The sequence below is a fragment of the Ambystoma mexicanum genome, chromosome 5p, assembly GCF_040938575.1.
Source record: "Ambystoma mexicanum isolate Mex_15411 chromosome 5p, UKY_AmexF1_1, whole genome shotgun sequence".
NCBI classification, from domain to species: domain Eukaryota; kingdom Metazoa; phylum Chordata; class Amphibia; order Caudata; family Ambystomatidae; genus Ambystoma; species Ambystoma mexicanum.
Window position 1 is genome coordinate 25,337,682 of NC_090930.1, and position 18,456 is coordinate 25,356,137.

An 18,456-nucleotide genomic window follows, 5' to 3' on the forward strand; every position below is an offset into this window, starting at 1 on the left:
TTGGCAACACGGTTACTCCCCCTAATGCCAGCCCTCGTACTCGGCGACCAAGCCGGTTTCATCCCAGGACGCAGCACAACCTACGGCATCAGGAGGCTGTTCGGCGTCATAGAGGCCCTTGACCCAACACAACAGGCAATAGCAGTATTACTCGACGCCCAGAAAGCGTTCAACTCTGTGGAATGGCCCTTTATTTTTGCAACGCTCAGACAAATGGGGTTGGGGAACATCTTCATCAAGTTAGTATCATTGTTATACTGCGACCCACGATCCTACATCACACTAGGAAACACTAGATCCTCAAGTATCACACTAGAGCGCTGGACTAGGCAAGGATGCCCCCTCTCAGCTCTCATTTTCGCCCTAGTGATGGAACCTCTGGCCTCGAGGCTAAGATGCAACCAACTACACAGAGGCCTTAAGCTGGGACCCCATAGACTAATGGTCTCCCTCTAAGCTGAGGATGTCATGTTATTCGTTGGTGATCCCCAAATAAACCTCAACCTTATAAGACATGAAGTGATAAAGTTCTGCCAAATATCCGGCCTTAAAACCAATTACTCAAAGTCAGTAGTGTTCCCTCTGACCACGAATACCAGTGAGTTCATGGATGATCACGGCTTCCAATGGGAAAACTCAAAGGTCCGATACCTGAGTATCTATATGTCCCGCAGTCACAACGATATATACAAAGACAATTACATAACAACACTAAGCTCCTTGCAGGAACGGGTTCACAGATGGAAATCACTACCGTTAACTCTATGGGGTAGAACCTCATTAACCAAAATGGTTATCCTTCCCAAACTCCTCTATCTATTTACTAATATTCAGCTGCTCATCCCAAAGTCCTTCCTCCAAAACGTCAAGAGCCTCATCCTGGAACTACCATGGGCGGGAAAGCCGGCACAAGTAGCATATAGAACACTAACACTACCAACCTCAAGCGGGGGCCTGGCACTCCTAGATATTGAGAAATACTACTGGGCAGCCCAAGCACAATTTCTGAGCCACTGGTATACGACACATTTCATCCGCCCACATGTACAAGTGGAGCGGTCCCTCGCATCCCCCAATTTGCTAAGAGCCATCATCATCAGTCACATCCCGGTTCCACACAACACGCTAAGCACGGTCCTATCCACGTATGCGATCTGGAAAAAGATTGCTCGCAAATACGAGGTAAAAATAAGATTCTGCCCCCTACTACCAATCAAATTTATTCCTGACATCCCCCTCACAAATGAAAAAGCATTCCTTATATGGGCGGACAAAGTCAACATCCAATCCTTCGGAGATCTATTCCCAGAGGGCACCTTTCTAACTCCACAAATGGCCAAAGACAGGGGAGGTAACACCTCCCTTGACATATTCCTCTATTACGCCACACTTTACAAACGCTGTTCCCCTCATTCCCCAAACAGCCTCCAACATCGGACTTACTACTCAACGTAATCCAGGCCCAAGGGGAAGGGAAACTAGTATCACTGCTATACAAATCCCTATTAACCAACATGGAAACAATCAACCCTCAGGCGAAGCAAAAATGGGAAACGGCCATTCAAGAAATAATACCCGCAGAAGACTGGACCTATATTCTCCGCCAACCCAAAAAGTTGCATTAAACACTCGTTATAAACAAATCCACTTCAACTTCGTGCACCAAACCTATTACACCCCAGTTAGAAAACACAGCCACCACCCAGAAATGTCAGCACAATGCGAAAGATGCACAACCACGAATGCAGACTTTCTCCACTTGGCCTGGAACTGCCCCAGAATACACCGATTCTGGACCAACGTTGTACAAATAACAGCCGACATCATAGGAGAACAAGTGACCCCCCACTCCCACTGGGGGCCCTCCTCGGGCTAACCAAGTACCTACAACCCGCAACACGAAAACTAGCAGCCCTTCTTATGGTACTGGCACGGAGGAGAATCGCCATGACATAAGGCTGTGGTCCACTGCCAACGATCGAAGACTGGAACAAAGACATTCTATACTGCCAAGACATGGACAATGAGTTCATAAAGACGTTAACACTACATGCACGACCCCCAACATCTGGGGGCCATACATAATATATCTGCTGAATAGCCTAGGAACCTCAGACTCAGAAACCCCAGAAACATAAACACAGCGTATGGGACAGTGAAACTCAGTAATAGAGCCAGAGTCAAACCACTCCGGTGTAGATGAGGAAATAACTTTATGTTTACCTAATTGGGCGTCAGGAGAGGAGTGAATATGTGTAAAAGTGTTCGTAGTTGATAATGTTATAAATGCACCTGTTTGGTGCAAATGTTTATGTTATGTGTGCAAATTCCCAAAAATAAAGTTTAAAAAAAAAAAAAGAAGGCTTTTGGAGAATCTACTCAGTGCCAGATACCCTCTGATTTAGGATAAAACTGCTAACAACTTAAAGTATGATTTCTAACAACTTTGATTATAGAAATCAGGTCTGCAATGAGATTAGGACCAACATGTTTTTAAAGGCACTATATAATTCTTGTTTTTAATGTTTGAAATTTAATTATTTTTAGAAATGTAAATGTTTTACTTAACTTCAATCAGGGAGGCCTGGTGAGAAGTCTGGGTTGCCCCATACCAGTGTCAGGGGGCATAGGGATCCTGTGCATCCCCATTTACGTGCCGCTGCTTTCCAGTTTGACACTGCGTTGTGCGTAGCTTTTAGGGTTCCTGTGTTCGGCTGGTTTTTGGGCACCTGTATGTGTGGGGGGTCGATTAGGGGGGATATGCACCATGCTTCTTCTATCTGTTTCTAGTATGGTGGGTCTGTCGTTTGTATCCATGTGAACGCATGGGTTAGTTGGGCAGCTCGCTTGTACCTGGTTACCTCTGGTGCTCCCCGGCCCCCCGCATTACAGCTTCGAGTCATGATTCGTTTTGCTATTGGGGCCTCTTCCCCATCACCCCTCAGATGAATTTCAGTATGGATCGTTGTAGGCCGTTTAGCCAGCACTATGGGACATGTACCGGCAGTGCCATGGAGTGGTAGATTAGCCTGGAGACCAGGTTCATTTTTGTTGCCGGCACTCTGCCCAACCATGAGATTTCCTGCTTGTTCCAGTGGTGTAAATCCCTTTTCAGTTCTCTAAATAGTTGTGGGAAGTTGCTCTGGTATATCTGGGTATGGTTTTTGGGCATACGTACCCCAGATATTGCATTGCTTCTTCGGCCCAAGGGATAGGGAATTTGGGGGAGAGTTCCTCCTTCTGCTTCTTTGTGATGTTGATTGCTAGTGCAGCTGATTTATTGTAATTCACCCTGAATCCTGACGCTCTTCCAAACGCTTTGAGCTCTTCTCGTAGGAGGCCTAGGATATGTTATGATATGATATGGCATTTGTAACGCGCCTATACACAAGTGTTTCAAGGGAGGTGGCTGGGTGTGCTAGTGTTAGGAGAATGTCTTTGGCATATAATGCCGATTTATATTCCCTGCCCCACACTAAGATTCCATTTATGCCTGGGTTTTGCCTGATCCTTCCCGCAAAGGCCTCCATAGATAGTGCGAACACCATGGGGGAGAGTGGGCACTCTTGGCGGGTTCCCCGGGTGATGGCTATGCTTTCCGATCTTTTCCTATTTACTCACAGCTGGGTTGTTGGAGATTGGTAGTACGCCATTATCCATGTTGTGAAGTTATGGCCAAAACCCATGTGTTTGAGTGTGTTCTTAATGTAATCCCAACCTACCAGGTCGAACGCCTTGTGTGCGTCTAGGAATATGACCAGAAGTTCTTCCTTCTGCCGTGTGGCACTCTTTATAAGGGCTAGCGTTCTTCTGATATTATTGAACGTACCTCTCCCAGGAATGAATCCAGTTTGGTCCCTGTCTATTAGATCTGGGAGCACCTTCCCTAGTCTGGTGGCCAGAATATTGGAGTATATCTTCCCATCTAGGTTCATGAGCGTTTTTGGTCTGTATAGTGAGAGGTTCCCCCATAGATTTAGTGAAGTTCCCGGATTCTAGGAATGAGTTAAATACTTGGGTGAGTTGTGGGGCTAGTATCTGCGAGAATGATTTGTAGAATCTCGCCGATAGCCCATCAGGGCTTGGGGCGGTGTTCTTCAGAGACTTGATAGCTTCCCCGACTTCATCTATCGTTATTGGGGTTTTAAGGGATTCGAGCTGTGGTTTGATGTTGGATGCTGTGAATGGATGTAGGTAGTGCTTGCTCTGGTGTTGGTCCTCGGGTTGGGTAGGCGGACCAGTCATAATTGCTTTGTGATGGGCTATAAGGGCGTTCATTTTTCCCGTGCCTGTGTATCGGGTTATGCCATCTTCCCCAGTGATGTAGATTATGTTGTTCTTTTGTGTATTCGTTGCAGTTTATGGGCAAGTATTCGACTAGCCTTGTTACTTTTGCTATAATAAAACTGCTTCGTATAAGCGAGGGCTTTGGCCGATCGATCCGCCCAATGTATTTCTAGTGCAACTCTCGCTTTCCTCAGATCTCTCTCTAGCTTCCTAGCATGGTGGATTTTAAGTCTCTTCTCTATCTTGGAGACTTTTATCTCCAGGACGGTTGCTTGGATCTTGGAGATTCAGTAGTGTTCCACCACTATGCTGATCAGTGTTCCCCTGACTACAGGTTTCATAGCCTCCCATATTATTCCAATGGGCATATCGGGAGTTGCATTTTCCTGGAAGTAATTCGTCAGTGAGTCCCTTACCTCGGTTTTAATCACATCGCCTAGGAGGATGGAGTTGTTTAGCTTCCAGTATCTCAGAGGAGGTGCTGGTAGCCCATTTATAGCTAGGTCTGCTGATACCGGGGCATGGTCTGAGATAATCCGGGTGTGAATTTGTATGTTCTCTAGGTATGGGAATAGGGCCCCGTGATTAATAATAAGTCAATTCGGGAGTGCCCTTCGTGGGCGTTGGAGTACAAGGTGTAGTCCCTAGTCCCACTGTTCACGAGCCTCCATGTATCTATTGTTTCCGTTTCTCGCATTAGTCTGGCGAGGGTTAGGGCTCGGGTATAATCCATGTTGGACAGTGGGAGGGTTTTGTCTGCTAAGGGATCCAGGACCATGTTGTCCCCTCCTATGATCAGGTGCCCTGTGGTGAATGTTACCAGTGTTGGGATAAGGTTCTGTAAGAATTTGGCTTGGTCTTTGTTGGGACAGTAAATCCCCGCTATGGTGATAGCTTGCTCTAATATATATCCCTTTACCAGGAGGTACCTACCTGCTGGGTCTCTTTTTACTGTGAGGTCCCGCAGTGGGAAATTGTTGCTCAACAGGATTGCTCCCCCACTTCTTTTCCCCCGAGGTGGCAAAGTAGGCCTGTTTAAATCGTCAAAACCTCAGACGTTGCTCGTCTCTTTTGGCTGCTAATAGCATATAACACAGATGTGTGTTGCCTACTCTTTTTTTGTGTGAACGTTATCTACTAAGGGCAATACCCTGTAAACTTCGTAGAATTTTCCCTATTGTTTCGTTGCTCGTCTGTGGCCAGTAGGTGGGTCTCTTGGAGGATTACAATATCGCCTGCTAGATTGTTGAGCCTGCGCTCTACTGATTTGCGCTTCCTCAGAGAGTTGAGGCCGCCTACGTTCCATGTGAGGATGTAGACGTTTCTATCCTCCACCAGCCCTGTTAGGTTCATGCTGTGGCGCCACTATGGGCTCCTTTATTTCGGGTTTCCGTCCCCATGTTCGGAGGTCCCCCCTTGGTGAGTGTGTATGTGATGTGACTGTGTTCGTCTGAAGTGTAGTGCCGAACTCCTTCTTCAGGGTCAATGAGCCCCAACTTTGCCCCCACCCCTTCCCCCCCAACTCCTTCCTCCCTCAACCCCATCTCCTTGGACCAAGACCAGCCTCATCCACCGGGATAGGCTAGCTGGACCACATTGTGGAGCTAATAGGGGCCAACTGGGCCCAAACGCTGTCAACAGGACAGCCAGGGAGCGCGCGGCCGTCAGGGCGAGATCGGATGCCTTGCGTTAAGCTTTGGAATAAGGGTTCATTGGGACTATGTGTCTGTGGCGATACCCTGGGTCAGTGGTGCACCTACACCTATTTCAGGGTTCCCCGGTGGGGTCCCCATGGTTATGTTGTGGTGGTACCTTATATGGGTCAGACGCTGCGGCAAAAGACCAGGTTATGGCTGTGATTATCCTTCTTAGATCAGTCTGGTTCCTTGGTCTTCCGTGGGCCCCTAAGGCTGCGCTTTCTCGTAGCCCTCGTCCATGCTCTATTCAAAGGTGGTTTCACGTCTTGGCTGTGTGCTTCAGACTCGGAGGCTCCAATTTCTGGCTCTTTCCCCATGAATTTTTCCACTTCCTTGGGGGTGCGGATGTACCTCCTAGCTCCCTCCCATGTAAAGTTCAGGGCTGTTGGGAAGCTCCGCCGATACTGCACCTTTCGTTCTATTAGCCATTCTGTGAGGTTGCGAAGTGCTTTTTGCTTCTGTAAGGTCAAGATAGAGAAGTCCTGGTACAGTGAGATGTTTGCCCCCCTGAAGAAAATTTGCTTGGTTGTTCTAGCCTTCCTCATATTCTCTTCTTTTATTTTGAAGAACAGGGAAGATTGCCTCTGGGCTGTGCGATGGACCCGGCCGAGCTCCGGGGGGAGCTGTCTGGGAGGGTCAGGATGAATCTAAACAATTCCCTTGTAAAGTTCTCCAGTTCTGCATCCGCGATTGTTGTGGGTATTTCTCGTAGGCGGATACTGTTCCTTCTGGAACAATTTTCCGTGTCCTCTTGCTTGAGCTCCAGTAAGTGTCATTTCGCCTCTAGTGCTACTATTCTCTCCAGGTTTCTTTCCAGGTCGAAGGCATGGTCGCACACAGTGTTTTCTAGGTCTCCTGTGCGTTGTTCCACCTTTGCCACCCTTTTGTCGAGCGCTGTAATTTTCTTTGTGACCTCTTCGGTCCCCCTTTGTATCTCCTTTGTTATTGCTGCTAGTAGGTCTTTTGGGTCCGATTTGGTTGCGGATTGGGCTGCTTCCAGGCCCTCAGGTGTGGTCGCCAACTCTGTGGCGGGGTCCGATATATTTCCGGCTTTCTTTAGCTTCTCAGTTGCGGGGTTGCCCATCAATGCTGTGATATCCGTTTGTTTTGTTGCTTTACCGCTTTTCGCCATGATTGTTATGTTGGTTCTGGCGCAGCCCCTGAGGTGTATGTCTGCCGATCGGGCTGGGTGAGAGGGCTTCTGCTGCCGCTGGGATGTTGCGATGGTATCTGTCCTTTTGGTCTTAGTGCTTGGCTGGGCCCCGGTTCGGTTGCGGGTTGTCGCTTCCTTCCCCAGCCGTGCCCCTGAATCTGGGGTTGATTGGTTACAGTTCTGGCTCTTTGGCTATATGTGAGTTCAGTTAGTAGGTGGTTTTTGGGGGTTGTATCCTGCACTGCGTGGGCAGAGGGGGGAGGAGCGGAACAGTGGCAACAGCCTTTGTGCTTTGAGGAGCGCGGGGGTTCTGCTTCACTGGAGGATTGATGGCTATTCCCCCTTTGGTGAAAATCCAGCTGTGGGGGTTCTCCAGCTCTCCTTCTCCGTGCGTGGCCTGATGCAGAGTTGCCCGATGGGGTGCACTCTAGGGGCTGTGTTATGACTCCGTGGGCAGCTCCAGTGGTGGGTGTCCACGTGCTTTGGGGGGCCCGGAGGCTCTGCTTGCTGGTGGATTGTGGTTGTTCCCCATGGGGGGTACTCCGGTTGTAAGGATCCTTCAATTCCCCTCCTCCATGTGTGGTTTGCTGTGGAATGCTGCTTTATGGGGCGTTCTCCTGGGGCTGTGGTGATATTTCTTGGGTGGCTCTTAAGCTAGGCTGCAGGTCGGGTACTGCCGGGTCTGGGAGTGTCCCCCTGGGCCTAGTGCAGTGTCAGCTCCGCAGGGGCCTTCTGCTGTGGCGTTCTTGGCGGGGGAGGGAGCTTACCGCTAGCTTGTGCTGTGCTTCTTGATGCTGTCTGGCTCCTGGAATGCTGCGGTCCGTTGCACCGTCAGTCCCTCTGCTTATTGCTTCGTCAGATCTCCTTACGGGAGCTGACGGGTGCTGATGCTGTCACGGTCAGATGTTGCGGCAGCTCCGTGTTATCTGCAGCTCGGGTCGGTGCGTCTCAATGGGCGGGTGCCCGCGCCTCCCTCTGGATACTGGTATTATGCTCGATCCCCACGGTCTGTGTTGGCCGTTGGTGCTGGGCTGCAGCTCTCGCTAGCACATTGGTCCTAGGGCACATTGGGGTTACTCCATCAGCGTCGCGCTCCCCAGCATCAACGAAGTTAGGCGCGCAGGTCAGTGGCGCTGCTCCTCCGTGTCTTCCTGCTCCACACAGGGCTCCGTATGATAGCGTCTGCCATTTTCGTTTCAGTGATGGTGGCTGAGCGCGGCATTAACTCAGTAATATCCGAGGGTTGGAGCCTCTGTGGGTGGGTCAAAGTGAAGCGTTAGGTGCGGGAACGCTTCCGCTCCACATGATGCTAATTTGGCATTGTAACAAAGGAAATTCACTTCGTAAGAATGCTCAAACAGTGGGTCCAGCCAGGAGCTCTTAGGGAGCCATGCTATCTACGTCGGCTCCAAGCCACGCCCCCCTTGGGTATTTTAAAAGCTGTAGGTAAAATGGAATTTGAACCGTAGTTGCCAGGTTCCCAGGTTGGGCACTTAACCACTAGACCACAGGACCAGATGATAAAATAGAAACGACTGAAGGTGAAATGTCACATATGGGAACTGGGCGCCGCATGGAAACTATGGGCATTGATTCTACGGTTTTAAAGTGCACATCTTTTTTAATTTTCCAACACTATTAGAAGAAAATATCCTCTCTTGGGTTATATTTTGTGTGTTGGTTTTCTGAAAGGAAAATGTCACCCTGTGCACTTTGTTCCTTTATGCAAAACCAATGAAATGAAATGTGCATATGTCATTGATATGCTTATTTCCGGTGACGCCATTCCCCTTTTGGCATGTTAATGAGTCTCCTCACTTCTTTTTTTTAGGACTTGAGCCCTGCTCTTTAGGAAGCTGCAAAGAGAAAGGAGAAGCCAGTTAGAAAGGTTTCCAGACACCCCACCAGTCGCCCTAACCACACCCTGAAACCAGCTTACCTGATGAGGAGAGGAACCCCGAGTGAAGACCACCTGGAAGAAGGAAGAAGGCGGCGGATCAAAGGGTTCCAGTAGAAGCTGTCACAAGATCAACAAGGAGCCAGAAGACAAGGAGGAGGTAATCCACAGGCAAACAACTCCACGGATACTCCATAAGGGAAACCAAAGGCAGTCCAAGTCTATCCAAGTCCAAACTAGAAGAAGGTCCAATCAACTAAGGGAATGGAAATTCCAGAAGAGGAACCAAAGGCAATCCAAGTCAACCCAAGTCCAAACTAGAAGAAGATCCAAGCAACTAATCAAATGGAAACTCCAGAAGAGGAACCAAAGGCAGTCCAAGTCAACCCAAGTCCAAACTAGAAGAAGATCCAAGCAACTAAGGGAATGGAAACTCCAGAAGAGGAACCAAAGGCCGTCCAGGCCCAAAGTCCAACAAGATCCAAGCCAAGAAACTACAAAAACACCACTCATGATACAGAAACCTGTTGAGCAGTGCCGAGCCAGACAAACCAGCGTCTAATGAGCCACGCGACACCAGAAAACTGTCGGCGAGCTGATGCCATTGCGTGCGCTGCGGCCATGCTCCAACGCACCGACTCGAGGAAACACGAGTCAAAAGCTTGCCGTGCTGGCACAGATGCCAGGCACCGTGCTTCTGGCGCAGAAGTCACTTTGCCGGTCTTGATACGCTGACAGTCCCCTCACCCAAAGCCAACCCAATGCGGTCATAAGGGGTACCGTTGGTGGAAACAATCCACTAGAAAAGGTGCATGGATGGTAGAGATTGGTTTTTCATCGACAACCACACCCTGTCCCCGATACTGTACACTGCGCCAGTCTCCGGTGACGATCAGTGAATAGATTGGTCTGCAGTTAATCCTTAAGCAGTTGTTCTCATATACTAGAAAGGAAGTCAAAATGATGCCTCAGACAAGCAGTTACGGCTGGAACATGGTTAATTCAGGGGGTGTCAAAGGGAACATCCTGGGATGCATTCCATAAAGGGCAAAAAAGTCCCCAGTAGAGGAATGTATGTTATTGTTGCAGGCAGTGTGGTGTGTCGGAAGAAGAAGTTGGACACTTTGGGGACATTCTGTACTTGTTATAATTAAAATGATAAGAGTAATGTCCATCTCTCCCTATTGCTAGCTTTGAAGTACTGTTCCTTCCAGTAGTTCCTCACGCTCTTGTCATCACACGTATGCTCTTCCCAGTCTCTCTGTTCAGGATTTCCTGAATCATGTTGGCTTTGCTTCCCTTTCAGGCTTTCTTTGCCAAGGATTCTCTCTCAGTGGCCGCCTGCTCTTGTATCTTGTTCACTGGCGGGCTTTATCTTGTCTTTCTCATTATGTGTTTCTGGGTTATGCTTTCTCCAGCCTTCAATTCTGCAGATAAAGGGTGGCTGTAGTTCCCAGTCTCTGTTGACTCTCCACCTAGGTTGATTAAATCATTCTTTTATATATAGGTCACATCCCTTGGAAACTACTTTCTTCAATGCTATTTTGTCCTCAGGACTGGGACGAGTCTCTCTCTTCAAGTGACACCGGTCTTCCCTGACCGGGTTGTTTGCTATTTGCTTTCTTGGGCTTTTACAGTTCCGATCATTCAATTTAATATTTTCGTTCTCATCCTTAGGACTGGGATGAGTATCTTCATGCACATAATGCTTCCCTGGTGGCCTCCTGCTATTCACAATTCCCCTGGCACCTTTCGTTGTGCAGGGACAGGTTGCAGGGCTCGGCTCACGCTCTGGTATCGCTTCTCTCTCTTATCACTGTTCCGGTTCCAGTTCTCAGTTCTTCATCAGGTGTCTGCCTTCCACAGACGCAGGCGATCAGATGTCTATCAGGCTTCCCGTCTCGGTAGTCTCTGCTTGTTCCTCTGGCATCCTGACCACCAGTCTGAAAGTGTGGTCATGCCACTACCAGTTTCTTCTCCGCTCTGTTCCTTCTACTACCGCTTCCTTTGCGGTTGCATACGCCGGATCGACAGTGTCACCCACTGTGTTTCTCCTGCTCTTTCTCTTGCTCTGCGACCTGGCTTGACTCCACCTTCCCATTACGTGATGATGTTGTGATGGTGCAGGTAGAGCAGAGGCAATATCACGCTCCGCCTCCCACAACTCCCAAGCAAGAAACCTCTTTTAGTAAAGGATTGTAGGCCTTTTGGTGCTTGAAAAGTTGCCATCTTGGACACAAGTAGAAGAGTTCATTTTGCCAAACATAAGGGAACTAGTTCTGCTGCACTTCAGGGAGCGTTAGGTTGCTGAATACACGGACGATGTAGAAAACAATGAAGGGTGACATGTACAATCGAACAATAACACTGAGCAAGAGTATCGCCATTTTTGAGACAAGGCCCCATTAGAAGATGCACAATGTATTCGTTTTTATTAAAAGCTTTCCTTTTTATTCCTGATTGGAAAGAACCAGACAGCCAAGGCCCGAGAAGAAGGGATGGTGTTAGCTAACTCTATGGGTGTTGCAGCACAGTTGGGCAGACAGCCAAGGCCAGAGAAGAAGGGAGGATGGGATGGTGTTATCTAACTCTATGGGTGTTGCAGCACAGTTGGCCAGACAGCCAAGGCCAGAGAAGAAGGGAGGATGGGATGGTGTTAGCTAACACTATGGGTGTTGCAGAACAGTTGTCCAGACAGCCACGACCAGAGAAGAAGGGAGGATGGGATGGTGTTATCTAACTCTATGGGTGTTGCAGCACAGTTGGCCAGACAGCCAAGGCCAGAGAGGAAGGGACGATGGGATGGTTTTAGCTAACTCTATGGGTAATGCAGCAAAGTTGGCCAGACAGCCACGACCAGAGAAGAAGGGAGGATGGGATGGTGTTATCTAACTCTATGGGTGTTGCAGCACAGTTGGCCAGACAGCCAAGGCCAGAGAGGAAGGGACGATGGGATGGTTTTAGCTAACTCTATGGGTAATGCAGCAAAGTTGGCCAGACAGCCAAGGCCAGAGAAGAAGGGAGGATTTGGATGGTGTTAGCTAACTATGGGTGTTGCAGCACAGTTGGCCGGACAGCCAAGGCCATATAAGAAGGCAGGATAGGATGGTGTTAGCTAAATCTATGGGTGTTGCAGCACAGTTGTCCAGACAGCCACGGCCAGAGAAGAAGGGAGGATGGGATGGTGTTAGCTAACTCTATGGGTTTTGCAGCACAATTGGCCAGACAGCCAAGGCCAGAGAAGAAGGGACGATGGGATGGTGTTAGCTAACTCTATGGGTGTTGCAGCACAGTTGGCCAGAAAGCCAAGGCGAGAGAAGAAGGAAGGATGGGATGGTGTTCCAAGGCCAGAGAAGAAGGGAGGACGGGATGGTGTTAGCTAACTCTATGGGTGTTGCAGCACAGTTGGCCAGACAGCCAAGGCCAGGGAAGAAGGGAAGATGGGATGGTGTTAGCTAATTCTATGGGTGCTGCAGCACAGTTGGCCAGACAACCAAGGCTAGAGAAGAAGGGAGGATGGGATGGTGTTAGCTAACTCTATGGGTGTTGCAGCACAGTTGGCCAGACAGCGAAAGCCAGATAAGAAGGGAGGATGGGATGGTGTTAGCTAACACTATGGGTGTTGCAGCACAGTTGGCCAGACAGCCAAGGCGAGAGAAGAAGGGAGGATGGGATGGTGTTAGCTAACTCTATGGGTGTTGCAGCACAGTTGGCCAGACAGCCAAAGCCAGATAAGAAGGGAGGATGGTATGGCGTTAGCTAACACTATGAGTGTTGCAGCACAGTTGGCCAGACAGCCAAGGCCAGATAAGAAGGAAGGATGGGATGGTGTTAGCTAACTCTGTGGGTGTTGGAACACAGTTGGCCAGACATCCAAGGCCAGAGAAGAAGGGAGGATGGGGTGGTGTTAGCTAACACTATGGGTGTTGCAAAATAGTTGGACAGACAGCCAAGGCCAGAGAAGAAGGGAGGATGGGATGGTGTCAGCTAACTCTATGAGTGTACCAGCACAGTTGGCCAGACAGCCAAGATGAGAGAAGAAGGGAGGATGGGATGGTGTTAGCTAACTCTATGGGTGTTGCAGCACAGTTGGCCAGACAGCCAAGGCCAGAGAAGAAGGGAGGATGGGATGGTGTTAGCTAACACTATGGGTGTTGCAGCACAGTTGGCCAGACAGCCAAGGCCAGAGAAGAAGGGAGGATGGGATGGTGTCAGCTAACTCTATGAGTGTACCAGCACAGTTGGCCAGACAGCCAAGATGAGAGAAGAAGGGAGGATGGGATGGTGTTAGCTAACTCTATGGGTGTTGCAGCACAGTTGGCCAGACAGCCAAGGCGAGAGAAGAAGGGAGGATGGGATGGTGTTAGCTAACTCTATGAGTGTTGCAGCACAGTTGGCTAGACAGCCAAGGCGAGAGAAGAAGGGAGGATGGGATGGTGTTAGCTAACTCTATGAGTGTTGCAGCACAGTTGGCCAGACAGCCAAGGCGAGAGAAGAAGGGAGGATGGGATGGTGTTAGCTAACTCCATGGGGGTTGCAGCACAGTTGGCCAGACAGCCAAGGCCAGATAAGAAGGGAGGATGGGATGGTGTTAGCTGACTCTACGGGTGTTGCAGCATAGGTGGCAAGACAGCCAAGGCCAGAGAAGAAGTGAATATGGGATGGTGTTAGCTAACTCTATGGGTGTTGCAGCACAAGTTGGCCAGACAGCCAAGGCCAGATAAGAAGGGAGGATGGGATGGTGTTAGCTAACTCTATGGGTGTTGCAGCACAGTTGGCCAGACAGCCAAGGCCAGGTAAGGAGGGAGGATGGGATGGTGTTAGCTAACACTATGGGTGTTGCAGCATAGTTGGCCAGACAGCCAAGGCCAGAGAATAAGGGAGGATGGGATGGTGTTAGCTAACTCTATGGGTGTTGCAGCACAGTTGGCCAGACAGCCAATGCCAAATAATAAGGTGGGATGGGATGGTGTTAGCTAACACTATGGGTGTTGCAGCACAGTTGGCCAGACAGCCAAGGCCAGAGAAGAAGGGGGGATGGGATGGTGTTAGCTAACTCTATGGGTGTTGCAGCACAGGTGGCCAGACAGCCAAGGCCAGATAAGAAGGGAGGATGGGATGGTGTTAGCTAACACTGGGTGTTGCAGCACAGTTGGCGAGACAGCCAAGGCCAGATAAGGAGGGAGGATGGGATGGTGTTAGCTAACTCTATGAGTGTTCCAGCACAGTTGGGCCAGTGATTGATGACGTTATTTCTAGTTGTTACGGCGTCATGTGGGAGACCTTTGACAAGGAATGTCTTGGTTACTTACGGGGTAATCCCATGATGCCGAGCCATTCTCCTCATCAAACATCTTGTGGTCCTCCACTTCTCTTTGATTTGGGTTTATTTCAACCAGGGGAGCGGACTGCCTGTCCTTGGTCCCTTGTGGGGAGAGGACTGTCCATTTTGTGATCCCTTGTGGGGGATATAGCCAATTTTGGAGAGCACTGTGCGAGAGGGAATTCCCTATATTTGGTTTGGAGATGGTCAATTATAGGATCCCAATTGGGGAGGGGTCCATCTATTCTAGCATCCCTTGTATGGGAGGGGGCCACCTATTCTAGGGTTCCTTGTGGAGGTGGGGGCTGAGTATTCTAGGATCCCTTGTAGGGTAGGGGGCTGCCTAGTCTAAGATCCTTTTGGGGGTGGGGTCTAACCATTCAAGGATTCTTCTCCTGAGGGGTCTACCCATTCTAGGATCCCTTGTGATATTGGGGGGTTTTGATTGTGTAGGGTTTTGAAGTGTAAGGTGCCTGTCACACAGTGGCCCCTCCCCCTCATCTGAATAAGGACTGTGACAAGGAAGAGAAGGGATTCTCGCCCCAACCCGATTGGTCAGCAGTCACGTCATTCATTCTTATGCATAAAAGATGGCGACTTACGGAATGCAGCCAGGCAAAGCAGCGGCACCAGGAGTGTGTAATTCCATCTGTTCCCATCACCGCCGTCCCCTCTGGGATGTGGCTCGATATTCCATTGAGGGGGATTATTTAAGTTATTCATGGAGAGAGCCCTGTAGATGGAACCAGTAGAAGAGATGTGTAAATACACAAGTACCCTCTTACAGAAATATAGATTGTGCAGCGTCTCTACAATCTGGCTTTCTGCCATAAGCAACATTGCAAAGGGAAATTTAGAGCGTCTTCCCCATTGAGACACAGTTGCCTTGCCTCACTTCTTTAATCCTGACAGACACTATCCTCAAGGTAATAGCAACTGTGTTACTGGGCCCAGCAACATTCAAGTGGTGCAGAACAACAAGACCTCGCCTATCACACCGTCATTTCAAAAACATCCCTTAATTTTGACACACAATGTACATTGCAGAAGAAAGTAAATTTTCTCGAACTCCAATGTAGAACATTTTTGTTCTATGCTTCCAATTGCCCGTCTAGATCTGTGATGTCATCAGATGGAAGGCCCCTTCAAATAGCCCTCTAGAAGGTTCTAGACCTAATGGCAAATGTTTGTCTTTGATGAGCTAAAGACCATGGAACCAGAAATGCAGATTCAACTTGGAGGAGACACTAGGGTTCTCCGTGAAATGGTGGCGGCACCTGGGGTGAGTCACGGTTCCTGCATCAGAAGCAAGTAGAATGGGTTTGACGTCTTCCGTCCTGCCACTGTCGCATCTTTTGAGTCAAGCCCTGGAGCAGTACCATCTCTCTGCGATGGCGGGTGTGACGTGGGTCTGATGTGCCCAACAGAGCCCGGGACCTGCACCCCTATCTGTGTGCCAACAGCAATGTTTATAAAAGTGGGTGCTGAGATCCACGGGTTGGCCCTACAGACTACTGCGATCAGGACGTCTTTGACAAAAGCAACTGGCTGGCAGGGCCCTGTAACCGGTTTACGTATGTGTTCTGGTGGTCCAGCAAAACACATGACACAACGGCATATGCTTTCAACACTTTAGTTCTGATCAGGATAAGGTTGCGATACACACCTGTGGGGGCTAGGGATTAATGAACAACGAATGAGTGTGTTCCTCGCTCCTCCACCTACAACTCCCTCAGGGTCAGTCGCTTCTCCAAGCAACGAGTTGGTGGTAGATCTCTTTCTTCGGTTGGAGCCTCCCTCTGGATCAGCCTCCCTGCCTGCCTGAGACTTGAGGAGAACCATCTCCGGTTCCGGAAGCACCTCAAGACCGTGCTCTTTGCTTCTGCCTTCTCTCTTCCTCACCCCTGCTGATCTGTGTCTGTTTCAGCACTGGCTGATTTCGGGCCCAGATCCCTGCCCACCCAGCCGCATACCTGCACTGCCTCCTGGCAACCCTTGCATTTGGGTCTGTATCTGCAACCACAGAGTCCCATACCTGCACTTATTAGACACCTGTTGTCTGCTCCCAATTCTTGCACTTGCCTCCTGCTGTTGTTGTTTGATCTTGTGTTTAGCACTTCCCACTCCCCCCCTGCCTCTTGCGCTTTCCCCCCTTCACCTCCCCTGCAGTTGCGTGTTCTCAATGGCACTGGGCCTAGTAAGATCGTTGTTTTGTCCTCCCTTGCCTCGACGCGCCCTGAAACACTTGTGTATGGGCGCGATATAAATAAAATATCATATATCATATCATTGTCTAAAGGTAGCTGGATGGGGCAAACTACCAGGGGTAGTTGGACCAGCTGGATCATGGAACGGCCACTGGTGCAGGGGTGTCCCGCCGGTCCTCAAAGAAGGGATAACTCAAACGCTTCTCAACCCTGCAACTCTGATTAGGCAGGGGGTGTGGGAAAGGGCTGTGAGACCTACAAATGGACCTATAACCAAAAAGGGGGTTCCTTTCTAGCAGGTTGTTACACGATGAGGGGTGGCCGCACTGGACCGGACGCCACAGATTGCACATTAACACTGCTGCCCTGATTGCACACAATGGACCTGCCCTGGAAAGGTGTGGTCCCTTTTATGTTAACAATGCATCACTTCCGCCGAATGACGCAGTGTCGGCAGTGTGACCTCATAGTATCCCTCCCCCACTTCAAACAATTTCTGCAAACAGAGTTAACCATGAAGTACAGTTCAAACACTGTGCATAATATTCTGGAAATGGCAGGGGGGGGGAGTTGCTTTTCTATACACCTAGCGCATAGTCTGAGTGGTACTCTTCGCAGCTCTCAGCACGGGTACTGGCTGGGTATTGGAGGGCCTTCATCCTAGCCCTCTGGACGGGATTCCTCTTCAGAGGCTGCGGGCGAGTTTAGGTGCAGGCCACGATTACGTTTCGGCCATTCTGTCAGAGTCCCTCTCCTCCTGCTCACCCCGTTCTCTCATTGTATTTGTATTTGTATTTATTAAGTTTATATAGTGCTTTACACCAAAGCGCTGCACATTTTAACAACAACAGGATACATTTAACAATAACAAAATAACAGTAACAGTAGAAGCAAATTACAATTTTGAATCAGACCAACAAGACAGTATGAAGAGCAATTAGACAGAGGGGAAGGGGGAGAGAAGTGGAGTAGAGCTGGGAGGAAGAGGGAGGAAGGGAAGGAGGAGGAGGAGGGAAACAGAAGGGGTGAAGGGGTGAGGATGTGGGTGGAGGGGGAAGAGGAGGGAGAGGATTAAGGGGAAGAGGTAAAGGGTGGGGGAGGGGCAGCGAGAAGGGGGAGGGGTATCATGGCGGGGAATGGAGAAGGAGAGATTTAAGGGACGTGCGGAATGAGGAAAAGGTAGGAATAGAGCGGATTGAGAGAGGTAGGGAGTTCCAGTGGAGGGGGGGTGGAGTTGGAAGGAGCGGAAACGAGAGGGGGCACAAGGGGAGGGAGGAACAGTGAGGAGGAAGTGGTCAGCGGAACGAAGGGAGCGAGAGGGAATGTAGAAAGAGAGAAGGGAAGAGAGATAAGGGTGAGCAAGATCATGGAGAGATTTGAAGACTATGCAAAGAAAATGAAATTTAAGTTGGGAGTGAAAGGGAAGCCAGCCAATGGAGGATTGAGAAGCAGAGATGGAGTCACGGGAGGTGAGGAGACAGAGGGTATGGATGGCAGAGTGGTAGATAGATTTGAAGGGGCGAGATGTGAAGTAGGTAGACCAAAGAGTTGGAGAGGAGCGGCCTCCCCAGGAAACAGTGAAAGAGCGGGAGGAGAGGTAAGAGGATAGCCAGCTGAGTACAGAACCTTTGAATCCAAAGGAAGAGAGAGTGTTGAGAAGAAGAGGGTGATCAACAGTGTCGAAGGCAGCAGAGAGATCAAGTAGAATAAGGACCGAGGATTGCTAAGAGTGTCGGGCAGAGAGGAGGGAGTTAAGGATGTAAGTGAGGGTTGTTTCAGGAGAGTGTTTGGGGCGAAAGCCAGATTGAGAAGGGGGAAGGAGAGAGAGATTAGTGACAAAGGTAGAGAGCTGCGAGTAGGCAAGGCGCTCAAGAGGTTTAGAGAGGAATGGG

The 18,456-nt window shown here is 49.6% G+C and overlaps 1 protein-coding gene across 1 annotated transcript in view; it reads right to left on the bottom strand.

The window, feature by feature from the left end:
• Positions 1 to 18,456, bottom strand: part of LOC138480681 (coiled-coil domain-containing protein 127-like) — a 55,766-nt gene that overhangs the window by 5,154 nt on the left and 32,156 nt on the right. The window contains exon 2 of the mRNA XM_069612359.1: positions 14,960 to 15,090. Coding sequence (XP_069468460.1) covers positions 14,960 to 15,080 — 121 coding nt within the window. The 5' untranslated portion in view covers positions 15,081 to 15,090. The remainder of the gene's footprint in view (positions 1 to 14,959; positions 15,091 to 18,456) is intronic.